Genomic DNA, 17,695 nt, shown 5'->3' with positions numbered 1-17,695 from the left:
CCTCAGCCAGGGTCAACCCACCACAGCCCCCCACAAGATGCAGGTAGGTCCTGGAAGGGACTTTCCAAACTATTTCAAAGCAAAAATCCACGTGACTAGGGCAAACCCAGAAGGCACGGGCTGGCTGGTCACTCTTTGACTTGATACTTCAGGGATATTTATGAATTTCATCAAGGACAAATGCCAGGTCCGGCACCTGGGAAGGAATAACCCCCATGCTACAACACAGGCTGGGGCTGACTGGTGGGGGAGCAGTTCTGCAGAAAAGGACCTGAGGGTCTTAGTGGACACCAGGTTGACCATTAAGCCAGCAATACGTCATCACAGCAAAGAAGGCCAACAGCCCCTTTGGGCTGCATTAGGCAGAACGTTGCCAGCAGGTCGAGGGAGGGGATCCTTCCCCCCTGCTCAGCCCCTCTGACACCACGCCTGGATATTGCTTCCAGTTTTCAGCCCCCGATGCAAGAGAACCAGGGACACATGGGAGCGAGTCCACCAAAGGGCCACCAAGATGCTCAGGGCACTGCAGCACGTGGCCTGGGAGCAGAGGCTTAGAGTGCAGGCTGGAGAAGAGACAGTTTTGGTGGGGAACTGATAGCAAGGTGGATATGAAGATGATGAAGGCAGGCTCTACACAGCGATGCATGGCAGGAGGACAACAGACATTGGGTATAAGCAGAAACAAGGGAGGTTCAGACTGGCTATGAGAAAAACATTCCCAACATGAGGACAGTCCAACACTGATAGAGGATGCCCAGAGAGGCTGTGCTGCCTCCAACCTCGGAGGTTTCCAAGATTCGACTGCGTAAAGCTCTGAGCAACCTGGTCTGACCCTGGAGCTGGCCCTGCATGAGCAGGAGGCTGGGCTGGAGACCTCCTGCAGTCCCTTCTCACACGAGCTATCCTGTGCCCGAGGGCATCCTGTGTCCATGACACACAGCACATCTGTGCCAAATGCTGGCCTTCCTGTCTAGGAACAGGACTGGTGACTGCTTCTGCTCCCTTGCTGAGGGACCTCCACCAAACCAACAGCTACCAGATGGCCGAAAGCTGCCTCCCCACCAGCACTAGCAGAGAGGGGGAGCGGGGAGCCTCCTGGCGCTCTCCCAGGCATCCCTAACCACAACATATTGTTCTGGGCATCGCACAATAACCCCCCAGATCGCAGGGGGTGGGATCTGCAGTCACGTCTGGGATGCTGTGCGTCACCCCTAGGAACAAAGCCTCGGGGGAGAGGGCAGGGGGCTGTGCCCGCTACCCCTCCCTGCCTAGCGTGGGGCGCAGGAGGGACGAGAAGTGCAGCCCTCCTTCCTCTGTCGCAATCAGCATTTGGTTATCCAAAACCAGCGACTGAGTCCCCCACTCATCTGGGAACAATAACGAGCAGGGGAAGAGCTCGTCCCTTGCTTGGCACCATGTCACTCATCAGGCGATGTGGCCAGAAGTGCACCTCCCCGTGCTCCTGCTCCGAGTCTTTCCTCTTCCACTCCTGCTTGAGCGCAAGGTGAACCTGGCGATGACTGGCGGTCCAAAGCACTCCTGTTCCTGGATCAAATTCCTCTCACTCCATGACCATGAGACCCTAGCTCAACACAACTGCTATCAGAAGTTGTGCATCAAAAATAGGCTGCCCTTGGATTTTGACTTTATTTACGAAGTCTTCTTCTAAGAGAGAACAGCATGAGGTTCCTGCTAAGGGCATCACTGAATAGCTAATGATGAGTGGTGGCTAATGGGGGTGGTTGGATGGATGGACGGACATATGGATATCTGCTGCTTGGGAGAAACGCATAGCCTGAGGCTTGAGACCAGTGACCTGAACACAGTGGGAGGCTGCGGGACGGAGGCAGTAGCCAGCTTTCCTAGGGGGCCCCGGAAAAGCAAAGAGAAAGGGAGAGCTGAACATTTCTCTGTGTACTTTGGATGGGGTGGTTGTTTATTGTTATATTATCTGCTTTCCTGTTTCCCTTGCCTCTCTTCCTTTCAGTGAAGCACTGTTTTGTTAAGTTTCTTTGTTCACAAGTGGGGAAGGACAGCTGGGAAGGGAAGCAGGGGAAGGATGGCTGGGGCATGGCGGTGGGGCGAAGGGAGCAGAGGCAGAATGGTGGGGAAAGGCTTGCAGGGCAGGATACTCCCTTGAGTACCCAGGCTGGTTTGACTAAATTTTCCCAGGTTTCTGGCTGGAAATTAGTGATGTGTTTGTAAGGATCCTTAGAAACTAAGAGTTCCTTAATTGCCCTCTTGCTGCTGCCAGAAAGGTTGCATTTATTACGGCCTCACCCCTAGACAGGGCAGCATCTAGAGCTTTCAGGGATGTGCCCTGGTTCATTTTCAAGGACAACTTGCTCCATAGACACTTCAGAACTTGAAGAGGATGTTCCCAGAAGATTAAATGGAAAGAACTGGGCTAAGAGCAGGAACATGGTGTCTACACGTCCAGCCCTGTGCTACCTCTAACCAGGCTCATCCCCTAGGCAGGCACTGGGCATCCCACCATCCTGCTGCTACTCAACCAGCATGTGCCCCACAGTGATGGGGCAGAGCTCAGGGTGAGGTGAGCTACAAGGCCTGGTGCAACCCCAGAGCTCCCACGGCACCTCACAGCCATCACCATGCCATGGTGGTCATTCCACAGCTGCTGTTGGGATTGTCCCAGCAACCTGCCAACACCTTTGCCCAGTTCCCCCAGTCTCAGGCCTTTCACCCCAGTTATCATTGTAGCCCCAAATGACCATCTCTGCTTCTCCTCTGATCCCATATGACCTGGGAATAGGGTCTGATGCAGCATTCACATCCACATTGAGCAACCTTCACCCACAAGCTGCCTGGGACCATCCTCCACGCCCACCCCCCCACCATCGCTCTCCCTTGCATCAGCTTTGGTGTTGCACAGCCTCCACACACCCAAACTACTGATCTGGCACAAAAATAACTGAGTGAGAAAAGGGAACGGGTTTCTGCTAAGTCAGCACTGAATCAGCCAACGTGAGGGCTAAGACAGAGGGGAGGACAGGGGCTGGTGGCCTGGAGCTGCAGAAGAATGAACAGGAATGAGACCTCCATGTTTGGCAGTGGGAAGCTCTTAGGTCGGTTCAAGCTGACGTGTCTAAGCTGTGGCTGAAGGTGATTTGAGCTCGAGGGGTGGGACTTACCCTCCCTTCTCCCTCTTATCCAGCCTGAGTATAACTGCGGTGGCAAGCCGGACCAGAAACCATCACAGGAGAGGGTCTGAAAAGCTGCCAAGGAACAGAGAAAAACTGCCCGGTCCTTAGGAAGGACCCGGAGGCTGGTGAGATGGGAGGGATGTGTCCTGCACGTGAGCTGGGCTGTGAGCTCCGCGCTGCTTTACACATCGAGCGCCAAGCAGGGGTGTTAATCTCTGCAGCAATAATCTGCACTGAGGATGCTCTCTTCCAGAGTAATTTAGCAGCAGGGCTAATACTAAATTTCCTGGAGGAGGATTTGCACGCAGTAAAAATGTGTGAAGGCAGGAGAGTGCCAGACTGCAGGGAGTTTCTTACAGGCTCTTCTTGCCTCCTAAACCGGTGCTTAAAGCAAAGCTTGAGCTCCCTTGTGCCGGAGGTCTTGCTCCCTGGGGCTTTGTCTCCATTGAAAGCTTTCCATGGCATAACCAGCTCCTTATGCAACCCACCGAGATACTCTAATCAACGTTAAGTCTACAAATTAGTTTTAAACTATGTCTGCTTATGTGATGATTGAATAGCCTGAACTGATTTAAATCAGCCAAACTTGGGCGAGGATCGTAAATAGTTGCACTGGGCTGCAGTACCCATGAAAGATGCAAAACATCTCGCTACCTCCAAGCCACGATGCCCCACTGCCCACAGTGCCAAGGACATCCAGCCACCGCTGGGACCCCAGGCAGCTGCCTACAGTCAGAGCAGGCTGCTCCGTGCACGCTTTCCACCACTGACCGCTCCGGGAAAAGGCTGCCTCGCAGCAGTCAGCCAACGCGGTGGGGAACACCCGGCACAAATCCCAGTGATTCAGAGACCCAGCATGTTCCCAGGCTCCATCCCCTACGTGTGCTGTGAGCGATAGGTTACTAATTTCCCCATTACTTTCTCTGTATCATCCATGACTCCAGCCTCATGTCCCCCATGGTAACGCGCCTGCTGAGCCCTCCCCATCCAGGGGCTCCTCCCTACCCATCACCATCTGCACGGATGCCGGGGAGGCTGTTTGCCTTCCTCACCCGCCGCTGTGCTGTGACCTGATATCCAGGGGAGCCTCTGCAAGGCTCTGGGATCTCATTCCTGGGTGGCAGTAACCCCCGCAGAGGGAGTCCCTGCCCCTCTTCAGGGACACTGAGTTTTACGCGTGCTTGTATTGCCTGATCAGGCGTTATTTTAAGCTCTTTGCACCTCTTCGCAGTCACCCTCAGTGACTGCCCTGGATAACTCCGTATCCTGCGCGAACACATCAAAGACGACGTACAGCGCAGGGTCAGCGGATCCCGTGAGTCACCATCCTCCCCCCCACGTCGTCTGGTGGCCGTAGCCCCCTTGGCACAGACACGTGCGCAGCCCTGCACGCCCTCAGCCCCGAGGCAACGGAGCCGTGGGGTCCTCCTTACATCTGGGGAGGGTAGGAGGAGACCTTAAGCTTGTGACTAAGATTATCCGTGATCACTCTGCAATGAGGTCTGCCCCGCTGGGTGCAGCTGGGGTGGCTGAGCAAGGTCACTCAGGAAGTGACATTTTCCTGGGGCTCAAAAAAAAACCCCCAAGGCTGCACAGCTGGCTTTGAGCTCTCGCTCGAGCAAAAAAAAGCGCTGTGCTGATCCAAGTGAAATGAAGCCTGCTGGGTGGTGGGAGTTATTTGCTGGTTCATCTCCGTACCAGGAGGATTTAGGCTGGACTAGGTAGTGGCTGCCCCGTGCCACTCCGACCGTCCTTCCGCAGACGACATGAAGCATAAAGCCAGCAGCATCACGTGCGCCAGGTAATCTGACACAAAAATGATCCTGAGTCCACAGGTGACACGAAATCACAGATTTGCGGGGTGGATTGTTCGGTGTCTTTTTGTGATGTTGAACCTGCAAGAGCTCACAACCCTCCCAGGGAAACACTTGGCTTTGGGAAACTCATAGTGAGCCTTGCAGTGCTCTCCGAAAGCTCTGCAAACCACCCCGTCACCCTGGCCACCTCCCCATCCCGCTCAGGCTCTGCTGGCCTCAAAGGAGAAGAGAAGACCACGTCTTCTTGGAGGCAAGAACGTGGTCTTCTGCTTAGCATGAAGCTCTTGGCTTTGCTGCCAACTCTCTGATTGCGGCTACACCAGTTAATTCGCTGCTTTGATTTCTCCAGTGTAAGCTTAGGGACATAGCAAGACTTTCCGACACACGCCTAAAAATGATCTTCGTAATTTTTCATTTGTAACTTCATGACCATCACGACGCCCCACCTGAGAGCAAGGCTCCACTTTGTCAGGCACCATTCAAGCCTCAGCCCCAGAGTACTAGCACCTGAGGAGCAGAAGGAAGGTGAACAAGGGCACTATGCGATGTGTGCAGAGTCATTATGGTTTTGGTGAGGTTGAGGTGAACCTCCAGGCTTCAAAATCTGAGCCTCACTCCCCAGCTGAGCCAAAGCACCTCCTGCAAAACAGGACTATATATAATCAAAGGGATAAAACCCCCCAAAAGCAGCATTAACTTCACATACATTCCTTATTTTTCCTCTGAAAGGTACAGACGTGACCGCTGGGCTTGCTCCACCTGCGCTGAACTCATTGCGCAGGCAGCTGTGGCTCTCAGACGGAGACAAACTGTTCTGCTTTACAGCACTCGTGTCACTGTGCTGCTCGGGGGGCAGAAGGGAAACTTCTTTACAGGGACTCACTCACCTGGACAGGATCAGACATGCCCGCCCCGTGCGCCCCTCTCCCCCTTCTCGCCAGGGGTGGAGGTGCAATGCCAGCTGTGCTGCACGTGCAGCCTCGTCTCCCCATCCTACCTGCTGGTTATCTCACGGCCGTTACTCCGGGCGCAGGGTTAAAGTCATATTTATGCACTTAGCCTTGCCATCGGCTGCTCAGCTTCTCTTTTCTTAAGGTCCTCTGGGAAAACCTGCTTTTTGGCTGTGCATCAGCCTTTTCCAGAAGGGACATCAGCTCAGGAGTGATGGCCACCAAACCTGCGTCGAACAGTGCTGCGTTTCATTTCGCAGCTGCCACCCCCGGCTCCCCGGCTCCTTGCCCTGACGTCCCGGGGGGTACCAAGGCCGGAAATCCATCCGTGGTAACACACCTTTGTTAAGGGAATCTCTGTCCTTCAAGATGCTTCTCTGTCAGTGGAATCAAGATAATATATAAAAGCAACTTGCTGCTGGTAAAAAGTTTAAGGCAGGAACTGGGTTCTCTACAGGGAGACCCAGACTCATCTTAGCGCTGTAATGGAGAACAGGATTTTGTTTTCCCACAGCGTAAGGTGAGAAAAGCTCATTTAATAAGGAGACGGCAGAAGTGCGCTCTGTCCCGGTCTGGCCAAACGGGAGCTGCTCTGTCCGCTGATCTGGAGCACGTTCTCATGCTCTTTTTTGGTTGCCATCTCACACTGGAAGACCAATGTTTTCTCATCTCACCTCAACCACTCGAAAGACCTTCCTGCCTGCAATCCTGCATTTGCCATGGATCCTGCTAGAAACCACTGTTTTTATATATATATGCGTGTGTATATATGTGTGTGTGTGTGTATATATATTTATATGTTCCTGCTGGGAACATCTGCTCTTGGTAGACATCTCCCTTCCCAATTTCCTGGAGATCATAAGGAGGGCCAGAAGGGTGAGAACTCCCACCCAAACTCTCATTTCCCTCACTCAGAGAAGTCTACAGGCTCTGTTGGTTTAACTTCCTAATTTATGTTAATGCGAGCAATAATTGCGGTTTCTATATGAATTGGAGCTGTGAATTTTCCCATACAGCGGCTACTTTCCCATAACAGCAACAGAACATAGAAATGTTCTGTTTCTACAGGAGATGTGGAAGTGATGGTCCATGTACAGAGAATGAGACAGTCCAAAAGTAAATTAAGTCTGCCCCATCAGCCTGGCTTCTTTTATTGCAAGTAAGTGAGGAGAAACTGCTTCCCGGAACGCTTCTGGTTTCTACAGGATGAAGCAAGTGATGGTTCTGTAGAGTATTCTTTAACATTTCCCAAAAAACTTCTCCTAGCAAAACAATTCCTCCCACTTTGTGAATGTGCTTTAAACAGCACCAGATGACTAAGGAGGACCACTGGCTTTTCCTCGCGAGAGAGGAGAGCTTGCTGTTCTAGAGAAGGTGGTTTCTGGTGGCAAACCAGGTCAGTGGATGTCCCTCCATCGCTCACTCGGAGTCCCACCACCATCTTAGTGAAGATGCAGGGGTCTCCGGTCAACGTGAGCAGCGAGGTTCACCAACTTTGAATAAAAATACCCTCCTTCTTGTGTTTTTAACGGAGTTACCAGTTCACTGACCGGGTTGATCCCGCGGGCCTGTATTTGCATGACGCACGGGGCGGAGGGAAGAGGGAACCGAATGCAGGGAGGCGAGGAGGAACTTCTTGAGATGCTGCTGCTACCAAAACCAACTTAACACGAAACTCCAATCTCAGTCACCCGCTTCCCTATTTTCCTTCCAAAGAGTGAGAAAAGTGGCGATGCAGCGAGCTGGACGTTAACAAGCACTGCATGCCGCAGCCAGTATCAACCAGTCTAGGCAGCGTGACTGGTGTTTGTCACTACAAGGACTGTGAGGTGGGGTGGGATGGGGGATTTACAGATCAACCCCTGCGGTTTTGGATAATCTGTGGACTGCCTTTAGGTTCTGTACAAATAATAACAATTAAAAGTGGACGTAACTAATTGGAACCCATTCCACGGCAGTGATGTGATCCATCTCATTGCCAAACCCCTGAGTCACTGTCCTCCGGATGATTGTTTCTCTGCTTTTCCCTAACACCATCTGAACGCTGCCTTTTGCTCTGCTGAGGGATCCAGCGTGGGTTGGTGCTGCCAGGGCGTTTCAAACCCTCTTCTAGCCCGGACACAACCAGCCCGCTTGGCTACGCAGCAGTGAAGCAAGACTAGTCCTGTATTTCATCAGAAAACTGCGCGGTTTGAAACTTCAAATCCCCTCCACCATTCACAAGTCCGGTGTTAACCCAGTCGTGTTATCGCCTATTATTTTGCCCAATTTATTTTGAATTAAAGGCAGCGACGGGCATCCCAGGTTTCCTTCCGGGCAGCCTTACTGGGTCTTGCTTTGCGCCGTGATCTCTATTTGGATGAGGCTCTCCTTCCCTGACCTCCTGGGAAGAGCACGTTGTTCCCGGGTTTGGTGGCCCCAGGGGAAGGCAAAATCCAGAGTGGGGCTCTGCACCACTCGCACAGCAGCACGGCCAGCTGTGGAGGAAGGTCCTCTCCCTGCACATGTGACACGTGTGTCCCCTCTTGGGAACAGCAGTTCTGCTACTGCCACCCCAGCTCAGGGAGGGAAGCTCTTCTCCAGGCTCATTCCCAGGCTCCCGAAGGTCGTCGCTGCCTTCCAACCCCCTTCCAGGATTAGATATGGAGAAAGTATGGGGAGAAAAAGTCCACCTTGGCTGGGAGAAGAGCCTTCTAGCTGGATTCAAACCAGGAGGAGGCTTCTTGTGGGCTTCAGAAGGGTTTGGATGAAGCCCATGTGGCTGTAGAGCAAGAACACCGTGGGGGTTTTTTTTTGGTTTTTTTTTTGGAGAGAGAGAGTGTTTCTGTCATTCACGAGTGTTCTGTGCTGTTTGTTTCGGTGTGGCACTGAAACGCTCCCTTGTTTCAGCTGCCTTCAGGATGCCTCCAGAAGTTGACTGTTGGCCAACAAGATTTTTTGCAGGCTCTGGGAAATCAGATGTTCTCCTCAACAGGCAACCAGCAATGTAGGGAGTCACATAACATCTTGATTTGGTGCCCCCAGAGGGGCTGAGTGATCTGAGGGCACTCATGAACCTCGACGGCCATCATCAGCCTTACCTGGGGCCTCCCCCACCCCTGTCCCAGTGTCCTGGTTGGACCTTGGATCCATCCTGAAGCCTCATCTCTGCTCCTGTCTCCTGGAAGGACCTTGGACTTACGTTGCAGCCTTTCCAGTCCTGTCTCTCACCTCGCGTCCTGCTCCTCCAGACGCCTTGGATAGACCTGGGCCAGTTTCCATCGCCCGCCATGGCTGTTGATGGTTGCTGTGACCAGCACCCCGCTCCGCCCAGAGAAACTGCTCCCACCCCGTTTTTAGGGCGGACGATGGAGGGAGATCCCAAAGCGGCAGGGGGTGCAGATGGAGCAAACCCATTTCCTTGGCGGTCCCGCACAGCGTGACCATCCCTAGGGCCCCTGGCGGGTGGCGGTCCCTGGCCGCCCCCGGGTGGAAGGACGGGCAGCGCGGGCAGCAACGCCGCGGAGGGGCCCCATGTTCCATAGCTGGGCACCAGGAGGGATCCGGGGTGGCGGGGCCGGGACCTGGCTCCGGCATCGCCCCCAGCTCCGCGGCTTCGCGCCGGGAGGGGGGGGGGGGGGGGGTGGCTGGGGGGGGAAAGGGGGGGGACAGCGGCGCTGCATCGCGCGGCGGAGCTTGCGGGCAGCGCGCGCTTCTTGCGCGGCCGCGGAACGGGCGGGGCCGGAGCAGGGGGCAGAGCGCGGCGCTGCGCGCGCGGGGGGGGGGGGGCGCCCTTACGCGCTGGTTTGCGCGGCCTGGTGACGCCACAAAGGCCGCCCCGCCCCGCCGCACCGCCCCACGTGCGCGCGGCCCCGTCGCGGCAGTGCGCAGCCGGCGGCCCCGCAGGCAGGTGGGAGCGCGGCGGGCGGCAGGGCCCCCACCCCGCCCGGCCCCGGCCCCGGCCCCGGCCCGCCGCCATGGGCGCCTGCCCCCCGCGCCGGCCGCCGCCGGCTCCCCGCCCCGCCGCGTGAGGCAGCGCGGCTGGACGGGCAGCGCCTCGCCCGCAGCCCCGCTGCGCGGGCGGCCCCGGCTCCGGCTCCGGTCGCCACCATGGGGGCCGCCCCGGCGTGCCGGTGCGCCGCCGCGATCGCCGGCTTCCTCACGGTGAGTGTGTGTGTGTGTGTGTGTGTGTGTGTGCGTGCGTGCGGCGAGGGCGGGCGGGCTGTCGGTCCGTCCCTGCGCGCTCCGGGGGTGCAGCGGCGCCGCCCGCGCAAGATCCGCGTGTCCGCGGGGGACGGGTGGGGGCTGGGGATCTGCTGCAGTGCGGGGCTGCCTGCCCGGCTGTGTGTGTGTGGTGTGTGTGTGTGTGTGGGGGGGTGCTGCCTGCCTGGGGGGGAGCAGGTGGGCAGGGGTGAGGTTTTGCGGGGTATACATGTGTTTGGGTGTCCCGCTGTCCCCGCAGCGCCGTGGGGTGTGCGGTGCTCCCCAGTGCCCACCTCGGGGGGTGCTGCCTGCCCCAGCATCCCCGACCCTGGCAGCGGGCACCGGCTGGCTGCCATGTCCCCTGCTCCATCCTCTCCGTCCCCGTTTCACTGCAGGCAGGCAAAGGGCTGCATCCTCCCCGGAGCCTTCATCCAGGGCTGTGCCGCACCTCGGGGCTTGAGCGGACCTTTGCTTCGCTGCCGCCCTGCCCCGCTCCCGGAGCTTGGCACTGGGCTGGGGTCTGTCCGTCCATCCATCCCTCCATCCATCCACACCCCCCCACACCCCCCCAGCCGCTTGTCTTGCCGCTCTTTGGACAGGCAGCAAAACTCATTGCAGGCAGCTGCCCTGGTTTAACACGGAAACATTCTCCCGCGAGTTCACCTCCAGGTTTACCTTCCCAAATAGTGCCCTTCCCAGTCAGCGCTTTAGGGTTACATCCCGTCTTTTTGGGGAGAAACGGTAATTCGGTGTGTCAGGCGCACGCCGCAGCTGCTGCGGCTGGGTTGTGTAACCGAGGAGTGCACTTGCTCTTGAACTCAAGGTGGATCTGAGCAAGCTGGTGCTGGCTCGACAGGAATCCGAGTAAACAAAAAAAATAATCTAAAGCTGGGAGAGCGTTAGCTGGGAAACAGCCTCATTGCTTTGAAGGCGAAGGGTACCGTCACGGAGCAGCCGGGGTCCGCGCACGGTGCTGGCTGGGTGCTCCCGAGTGCCCGTTTCCCACTGGGAGAGGCGAGTGCTGCTGCCTGTCTGGATGATGAGATGCTGATGGGGAGCCTGAGATACGGAGCTCCAGCCGGGATCCTGGAGGTCAGGCGGGAGTGGCGGGAATAAAGGGAAGAGGGGGCGGTAAAAAAAAAAGGAGCGATATAAAGGTGTAGGGAGATAGAACAGTAATTTTGCAAAATGAAGCTGAGACTCTGAGCAAACTTGCACGTATATTGCTTGTGCACGCGTGTACTCAAACCTCTGCATGTGCTGATCGTACGAGCAAACGAGCCATAAGACAAAATCCCCGTTTGCTCGTGGGCTGGCAGGATGCTCCCTCGGCCACCGGCCAGGGTTTCTTCATCTGACATCTTCATCTTCAAAATTTTGAGCAACTCCCTTTGGCCCCGCAAGGAGTTAATGCCTTTCCCGCCTGATGGAAGTACATTCAAATCAATAGTCGGTGGGTGCAGCAAACCCAAACTGCCTGGCCGCTTGGTTTTTGAGCGACAGCCGCTCGGCAGCGTTTGCATAAGGCTGGTGTTGCTCGTGGTTTCCCTTGCTTGGCGTGTGCTTCGGGTGCCCGCTGGCTGCCACGAGGTAGTTTCTACCATCTGCCCCAGTGCCCTCGTCTCGAACCACCGAAACGTTGCCTTGCTTCGACTCAAGACTTTGGGGAGCCTGGGGGATTTCGTCTGCTTGGAGCAAAACCGTGGCTGCCGGGGATGCCTGCGAGCTCTGGTGGGTGCTGGCTGCAGGAATAGCTGCTGGGTTTTCCTTCGTGGGGACCAGATGTGCTGGTGCTGCTGTTTTGGCACGCTCGGCTGCCTACGTTTCGCTCTCGAGACGTAGTAAAGGGACTGCTGAGTAGGGTGAGCCCCGGACTCTCAGTTTCACAAACCCCAAACCAGCTGAAGTAGCTGGATGCATTGCAAGAGGCAGAAACGTGTTTCGCTCTTCCATACTCTCCTCACAGGAAACTTTTTTCGGAGTGAGGAACTTGATCCTTTTTACAGTGAGGAGGGCAGGAGAGGGGCTTCTCCAGGCTGCAAACTTACTGTAAAACTTCCAGACCAGTTTATTTGCCTTTCTGGTTTGTTGTTTGGTTTTTTTGATGGGGTTTTTTTGGGGTTTTTTTTGGTTTTTTTGTTGGGTTTTTGTTTTTTTTTTTTTCTTCTTTAATGTCACAAGCGACTTCCTGGTGCTGGTCGGCGGAGGGTGCAGCTGGCCTTTGGGGGGGGCAGCGGGCTGTGTCGCCCGTCCCCAACCTGTGCCAAGGCATCGCCATGGAGCCAGCTGCCGTTTCTACTGAATTCTGCTGGTTTTGCTCAGAAACAGTTCCCAGAGTATCATTTTGGCACTGTTGGTCCCTGCTCGCTTACAGCTCTCTGCTCCTGCTCTACCAGGGTCAAGTGCCCTGCATCTACCTGGCTTTTGTGGGTTTTTTTTAGTATTATTTATTTTATTTTTTAGGTTTATTGCTGCCTCCCTGCGGGGCTGGTGGTGAGATAGCACTTAATACAACCTGAGACATTGAGTGTCTTGAGGTGTCACCCCGTTTCAGGACACAAATGCCCCTTGATCCACCAACGTTCTGCTGGCACAGTGACTCACCGGGCCACCGAGCAGGATTGGGTCCTGAATGAGCCGCGTCCCCCGTGCACGTGCCCAGGAAGCTTGTGGCCCCCTAAAAGCTAATTACTGTGCAAATTGGCCATTGGGTCTCCGCTGCAGCGTGCAGTTATTTGAGAGGTTGACGGAGGCACAGCATAGATGGGATTGTTGAGATGGAATGATCGAGCTGGGTGGTGGTAAGGCGGGTCATGCCCGCGTCAGCTGTGGGGTGCTGCTGTCTTGAGGGTTGGTTTGCAGCCGAGCACGAAGCTCCTCTTGTCTGAGCCATTTCCCCAATGTGAGGAGGTGAAAATGGGAGCATTCCCCAGCCTGATTCGCTTTCCTCATGGCATAAAACCTCCACGTGTTGGGGTAGGTGGAGGTGGCTGGGAATTGCCACTGTCCGTGTGGTGCAGGGCGGCGATGCTGAGTGCTTTGGGACCCTGGTCGCCCCGTCCCGCTCGAGCCTTTTGGCTTCAGTGTTGAGAGCCGCTTCTGCATCGGGCGTAGAGAGCAGCGCCGCAAATGCTTGAAACCAAATCCGTTCTCTAAGTGTTGTCTTGCACCGATTCCTCCTTTCTGTGTTTTTTGTTACCCTATACGGTTCCTTTGGTATTGGAGTGATGAACTGAAATCCAGTGGCTAAGCAGAGCTCACTTCATTATTCTCTTGCTTTTGCCGCTGAAACTGGGTGTATGAGCCAGAAAGGTCTAGTTTGCATGCTGCTGGGCGGTCCTGGGGATGAGGGACCAAATCAGCGGACAGCCCTTTGTCAGAGATGTCCTCCTGCTCCTGGCCTTCTGTTTGAGAGACCTGAGTGGTGCCAGCAACGAAACCCGAGCAGCTGGATGTTTTTAGGCACCAGAAACACCAATCCAAATAAATACCGGCTGCTCAATGCTGCTTAACCTCCCCCCACTGGGACTTGCTGTTGTCCCTAGGTTTGGAAGTGTGTGTGCAGCTGAAGGTGTTTAAAAGCGCCAGTGCTGCTTTGCTTGAGATAGGGTTTAAAAAAAAAACAAACCCAAAACCAACCAAAAAACCAAACCTGGTGCTGTTGTGATAGTGCAGGTCTCACTGGCTTTAGTTACCCGGATGAGTGAGGGAAAGATGCTGGAGGTGAGAAGAAAGGGGAGAGCAGGATGGGACCCATCGCATGTGCTTGTAGTGGGGCTGTCCGGGGTTTCCTGAGGTCTGCCTTGGTGCAGAGGGTGAAATCAGGATTTGATTCCCGGCAAGGCAGGAGAGCCGCTGCCTGTCCCGACACCCCATCCCGCTCGGCGCCGGCACGGGGAGGAGGATGAGTAACGCGGGTGACCCCACATGCAACCTTGGGAGGCCAGATCCTGCCGTGTCTGGTTTGCTAATTCAGGGTTACGTCATGAAGATTACGGGCGGCAGGTTTCCTTAAAGCCAGCTAAGCGCTTCGTTAAATCGTGTCTTAGGGGAGGGGAAAAATAAAACGCATCCTGTAAGCCTTTGCTGCCTGCCAGGGCAGCCCCGCTTTTTGTTTTAATTTGACGTGCTGTAATTAGCCTGGTCGCCGCAGGATCCTTGTCAGCTCCTCTGGGTTTGCCTGCTCTGTAATTGCTGCTTCGGGGGGGGGGGGAAAGAAGAAAGAAAAAATTGAAGTGTTTTGTACAAATCCCGAGCCGTAAATTATTTAGCAGGTGAAACAGAAATGTGCTGTGTGTTTCCAGGAAGCAAGAGACTGCACCAAAAATGACGCGGCGCGGCTTGCGGCTCTGCCACGATGTGCCTTCTGCAGAGTCATGTTGTTGGGAGGCTTTTTTTTTTTTTTTTTTCCTTCTGAATATATTTTTGCTGGCTGATAGCCCAGAATAGGTAGCAGAGCAGAAACGAGGGCTTGTATAACATAGCCAAGTGATTTATGTGGCTGTGCCGTTGAAAAGCGTTAGGGTCTCTGGTCTTTTTACCTTCGGTGTAGGAAAGCACCTTTGGAAATTTAAGGTATCGTTGGCTGGTTCCGTTCTTTCTCCCTCCTAACTCAGCCCGCGGCTGCTTGAAAGTCTTTTTTTTATTGCTTTGCATGCTGTATGAGGTTGCATCAGCCTTTCTTTTGAGACGCGTTTTGTTCTTGGTGCCTTATCTCCACTGGCATAACTGATGTTAAATCCGTGGTCTTCTGGAGGAAGCGGAAGTCTTGCTTGGCAGATGAGGCTTCTCTTGGGGATGGAGCAGCCTCGATGCAAAGGAATTAAGGGAATAAAGCCCTGGAAATGGAAATAGGTAGAGATAAACAGATTTGTAGCCATCATCTAGGCAAGCCCAGCTGGGTGCAGTTCAGTGTCTAAAACCTGGAGACCTTTTACTTGTATCTGATGCAATGAGGAACTGAGTTACAGCAGAGCTCCTTAAAGAGTTCAAAAATAGTATTGGGGTTTCTCTCCTGTTGCCAACGCATCCGGTTTAAAGCGGGTTCAGATGTGGTTGGAGGCTCGAAGCAGAACATCCCTTGTGGTCTCACCAAACCCTGCACTTGCACAGGGTTGTACAAATTATGGAAAGACAGAGGGGCTGAGAAAGAGTCCGGTAATGCCCGCCAGCCCAGATTTCATGCCAGTTTGTGTTATTTAGGAAGGCAACTACTCGAACAAGTGCAGACTAACACATACAGAAGGTGAAAGCTTTGCGGGTCAGAGCTGCCACCTGCGTGTGTTTTTTGTCTTCTTGGCAAGCGCCTGGCTCGTGCTGGAGCCTCTCAGCCTTGAAATGCAAAGCTGGTCTGAATTCTCCTGGGGTGGCCAGGTAGCACGTACTGCTGAAACACAATTAGCAGTATTTACCGCCCTGGCAGGGTTGCAGTGTAAATGATGCTTACTCTCGCCCGGGAAGCGTGGTGTCAAATTTAAGGAATTATAATCGTAGCTGGCGATGTGTCCGGAGAGCATGCTGCTGTCTGCACCGGTTCTCTTCCGCTCCGACCTCGCTCAGGTCCCTCCCCTGGGTGTAGAAACATCTCCGTGGTCCCACAGCTCTGGGACGCGTTTTGTGATCCTGCAAGGAATCGCTGGCGAGGGAGGGCTCCGGAGGTGTGCTGTCGTTGTCTAATACCTCCTGTCTGTCTTCCAGCTTCTTGTGCTCCTTGGCACCGCTGATGGTCAGTTGAAGCTGACCTCCGAGCAGAATGCCATCAGCCTCTCCCCTGGCAAGTACCGCCACCTCGACCGTGCCACCAACAAAGAACTGATCTGCGACAAATGTCCTGCAGGAACCTATGTGTCTAAACAGTGTACAAAGAGTACCTTAAGAGAGTGCAGCCCTTGTCCAGATGGGACTTTTACGAAGCATGAGAATGGCATAGAGCGGTGCCACCCTTGTAGAAAACCCTGCGAACTGCCAATGATTGAGAAAATTCATTGTACTGCCTTGACTGACCGCGAGTGCACTTGCCTGTCTGGTACGTTTCAGACGAACGATACCTGCGTCCCTTACACGGTGTGCCCGGTCGGCTGGGGCGTCCGCAAGAAAGGAACTGAGACGGAAGACGTTAGGTGCAAGCCGTGCCCTCGTGGTACCTTTTCTGATGTGCCTTCTAGTGTGATGAAGTGCAAAACATACACTGACTGCTTTGGGAAAAACATGGTGGTCATCAAGCCAGGGACGAAGGAGAGTGACAATGTCTGTGGTTCTCCAGCGTCTCTTCCAAACACATCTTTGACTTCGTCAAGCACCGAAATGGGTGAAGAGCCCTATGAAGTTCCGCCAACCGCTTATCTTCCCAAAGGTAATGTCCACCACTAAAACACAGACGTGTTTTTGGTCGTGGGATTGTGTTTGTGCCTCGGTCAGGGTTGGCTTTAGGCTGTTAAAGGGCAGCCTGTCTAGAGGGTGGATGGTGCTTTTGCGTCTTGGCCAGAAGGCAGCTCCAGAGTGCATCAGGTTGCCCTCACTTGTGTTAAACCGCATTTAATAACATTTTCACTGAGACTGTAGTCGTGATTGGACATGGCCGTCCTACTGTTTGGACTGAAAGGACATCACGTTCCCCAGCCTCTTTTCACGTCTCTGTGTTGTGCTGGCACGAGTCTTTGTCCATTTGTGGCAAATCTGAGTTGGGATGCAGCAGGAAAACCCAGAGGGAAGAGGAGCTTCGCTCCATCAGACTCCTTTCCTGAGGGATTCACTGCTTCCATGCCCGTGCTTTCCCGGCTGCATTTCACCCTGTACTGTGCCAGCATATTGGCTTGAATGGGAACCGCTGCCAAAACAGCCCTCCAGGAGCCTAGGCTGTCCTGAATTTTTTTTTTTAGTTATCACCTCTGAGAAGAACCAGTTTGAGTTCCCCGTTCTCTCGCTGAATTGGAAACGGTACATCATCACAGTCTTTATTGGGATGCTTTAGCCGTGGCTGGTTGCAGCGGTGCTGTAGGGCCCCGTTTGAGGTGGTGCTCAGCACTCCCTGGGAAGCAGCTTCCTTACAGTGTCTCGATGGGGCATTTTACTTTTTTAAAAAAAAAAAATATGCAACTTTTGATGGCCTGAAGACTTGAGTTAGTAAATACAATAGCAGGGAAGTGTTGACAGTTGTAGACTCCCAGTGCTTTTCCTTTGTTAGGTCTCAAAGCATGATACCATGTTGGTGTGTCATTGGGAGAAGACAGGAGGGTGTTCCCTGAACTTTGAAATCTGTAGACAATTAGGTAAAAGTCAGTGTTTTCCCTGTTTGTGTCCTGATCAGAGTGTTTTGGGTAACCAAGCCAGAGGTAAAATCAGGTTACAGATGGTTATGCTCGCTAATGCTCAAATGGGAGGAGACCTGATCTTCAAAAGCCAAGTTTCCAAAGTAAGCTCTAGCTTTTGCCTCAACAGCCCTTCCTCTTCTTATCAGGCTTTGGTCCTGCAGCTGGCTGGGACCTGAGAGCAGTTGGTTGCAAAGAAAACTCAATAAAGATAGCAAGTAGCTCTTAAGGGGAGGCTGGGTTGCTTCTCTTGCCTCAGAAACCTGTTTTGTAGT

At 54.2% G+C, this 17,695-nt stretch overlaps 1 protein-coding gene across 2 annotated transcripts in view; it reads left to right on the top strand.

Annotated features, from left to right (window-relative positions):
• Positions 1-9,779: 9,779 nt before the first annotated feature.
• TNFRSF21 (TNF receptor superfamily member 21) overlaps positions 9,780-17,695 on the top strand; it is a 34,760-nt gene continuing 26,844 nt past the window's right edge. The window contains exons 1-2 of one of the 2 annotated variants that reach the window (XM_075750478.1): positions 9,780-10,074; positions 15,811-16,465. In XM_075750478.1, coding sequence (XP_075606593.1) covers positions 10,021-10,074; positions 15,811-16,465 — 709 coding nt within the window. In that variant the 5' untranslated portion in view covers positions 9,780-10,020. The remainder of the gene's footprint in view (positions 10,075-15,810; positions 16,466-17,695) is intronic. The other variant, XM_075750477.1, reaches the window with a different exon arrangement.

This window comes from Balearica regulorum, chromosome 3 (assembly GCF_011004875.1).
Source record: "Balearica regulorum gibbericeps isolate bBalReg1 chromosome 3, bBalReg1.pri, whole genome shotgun sequence".
Lineage (NCBI taxonomy): Eukaryota > Metazoa > Chordata > Aves > Gruiformes > Gruidae > Balearica > Balearica regulorum.
Note: the sequence above shows the minus strand (reverse complement) of the source record. Positions and strands in the feature narration are given on the sequence as shown.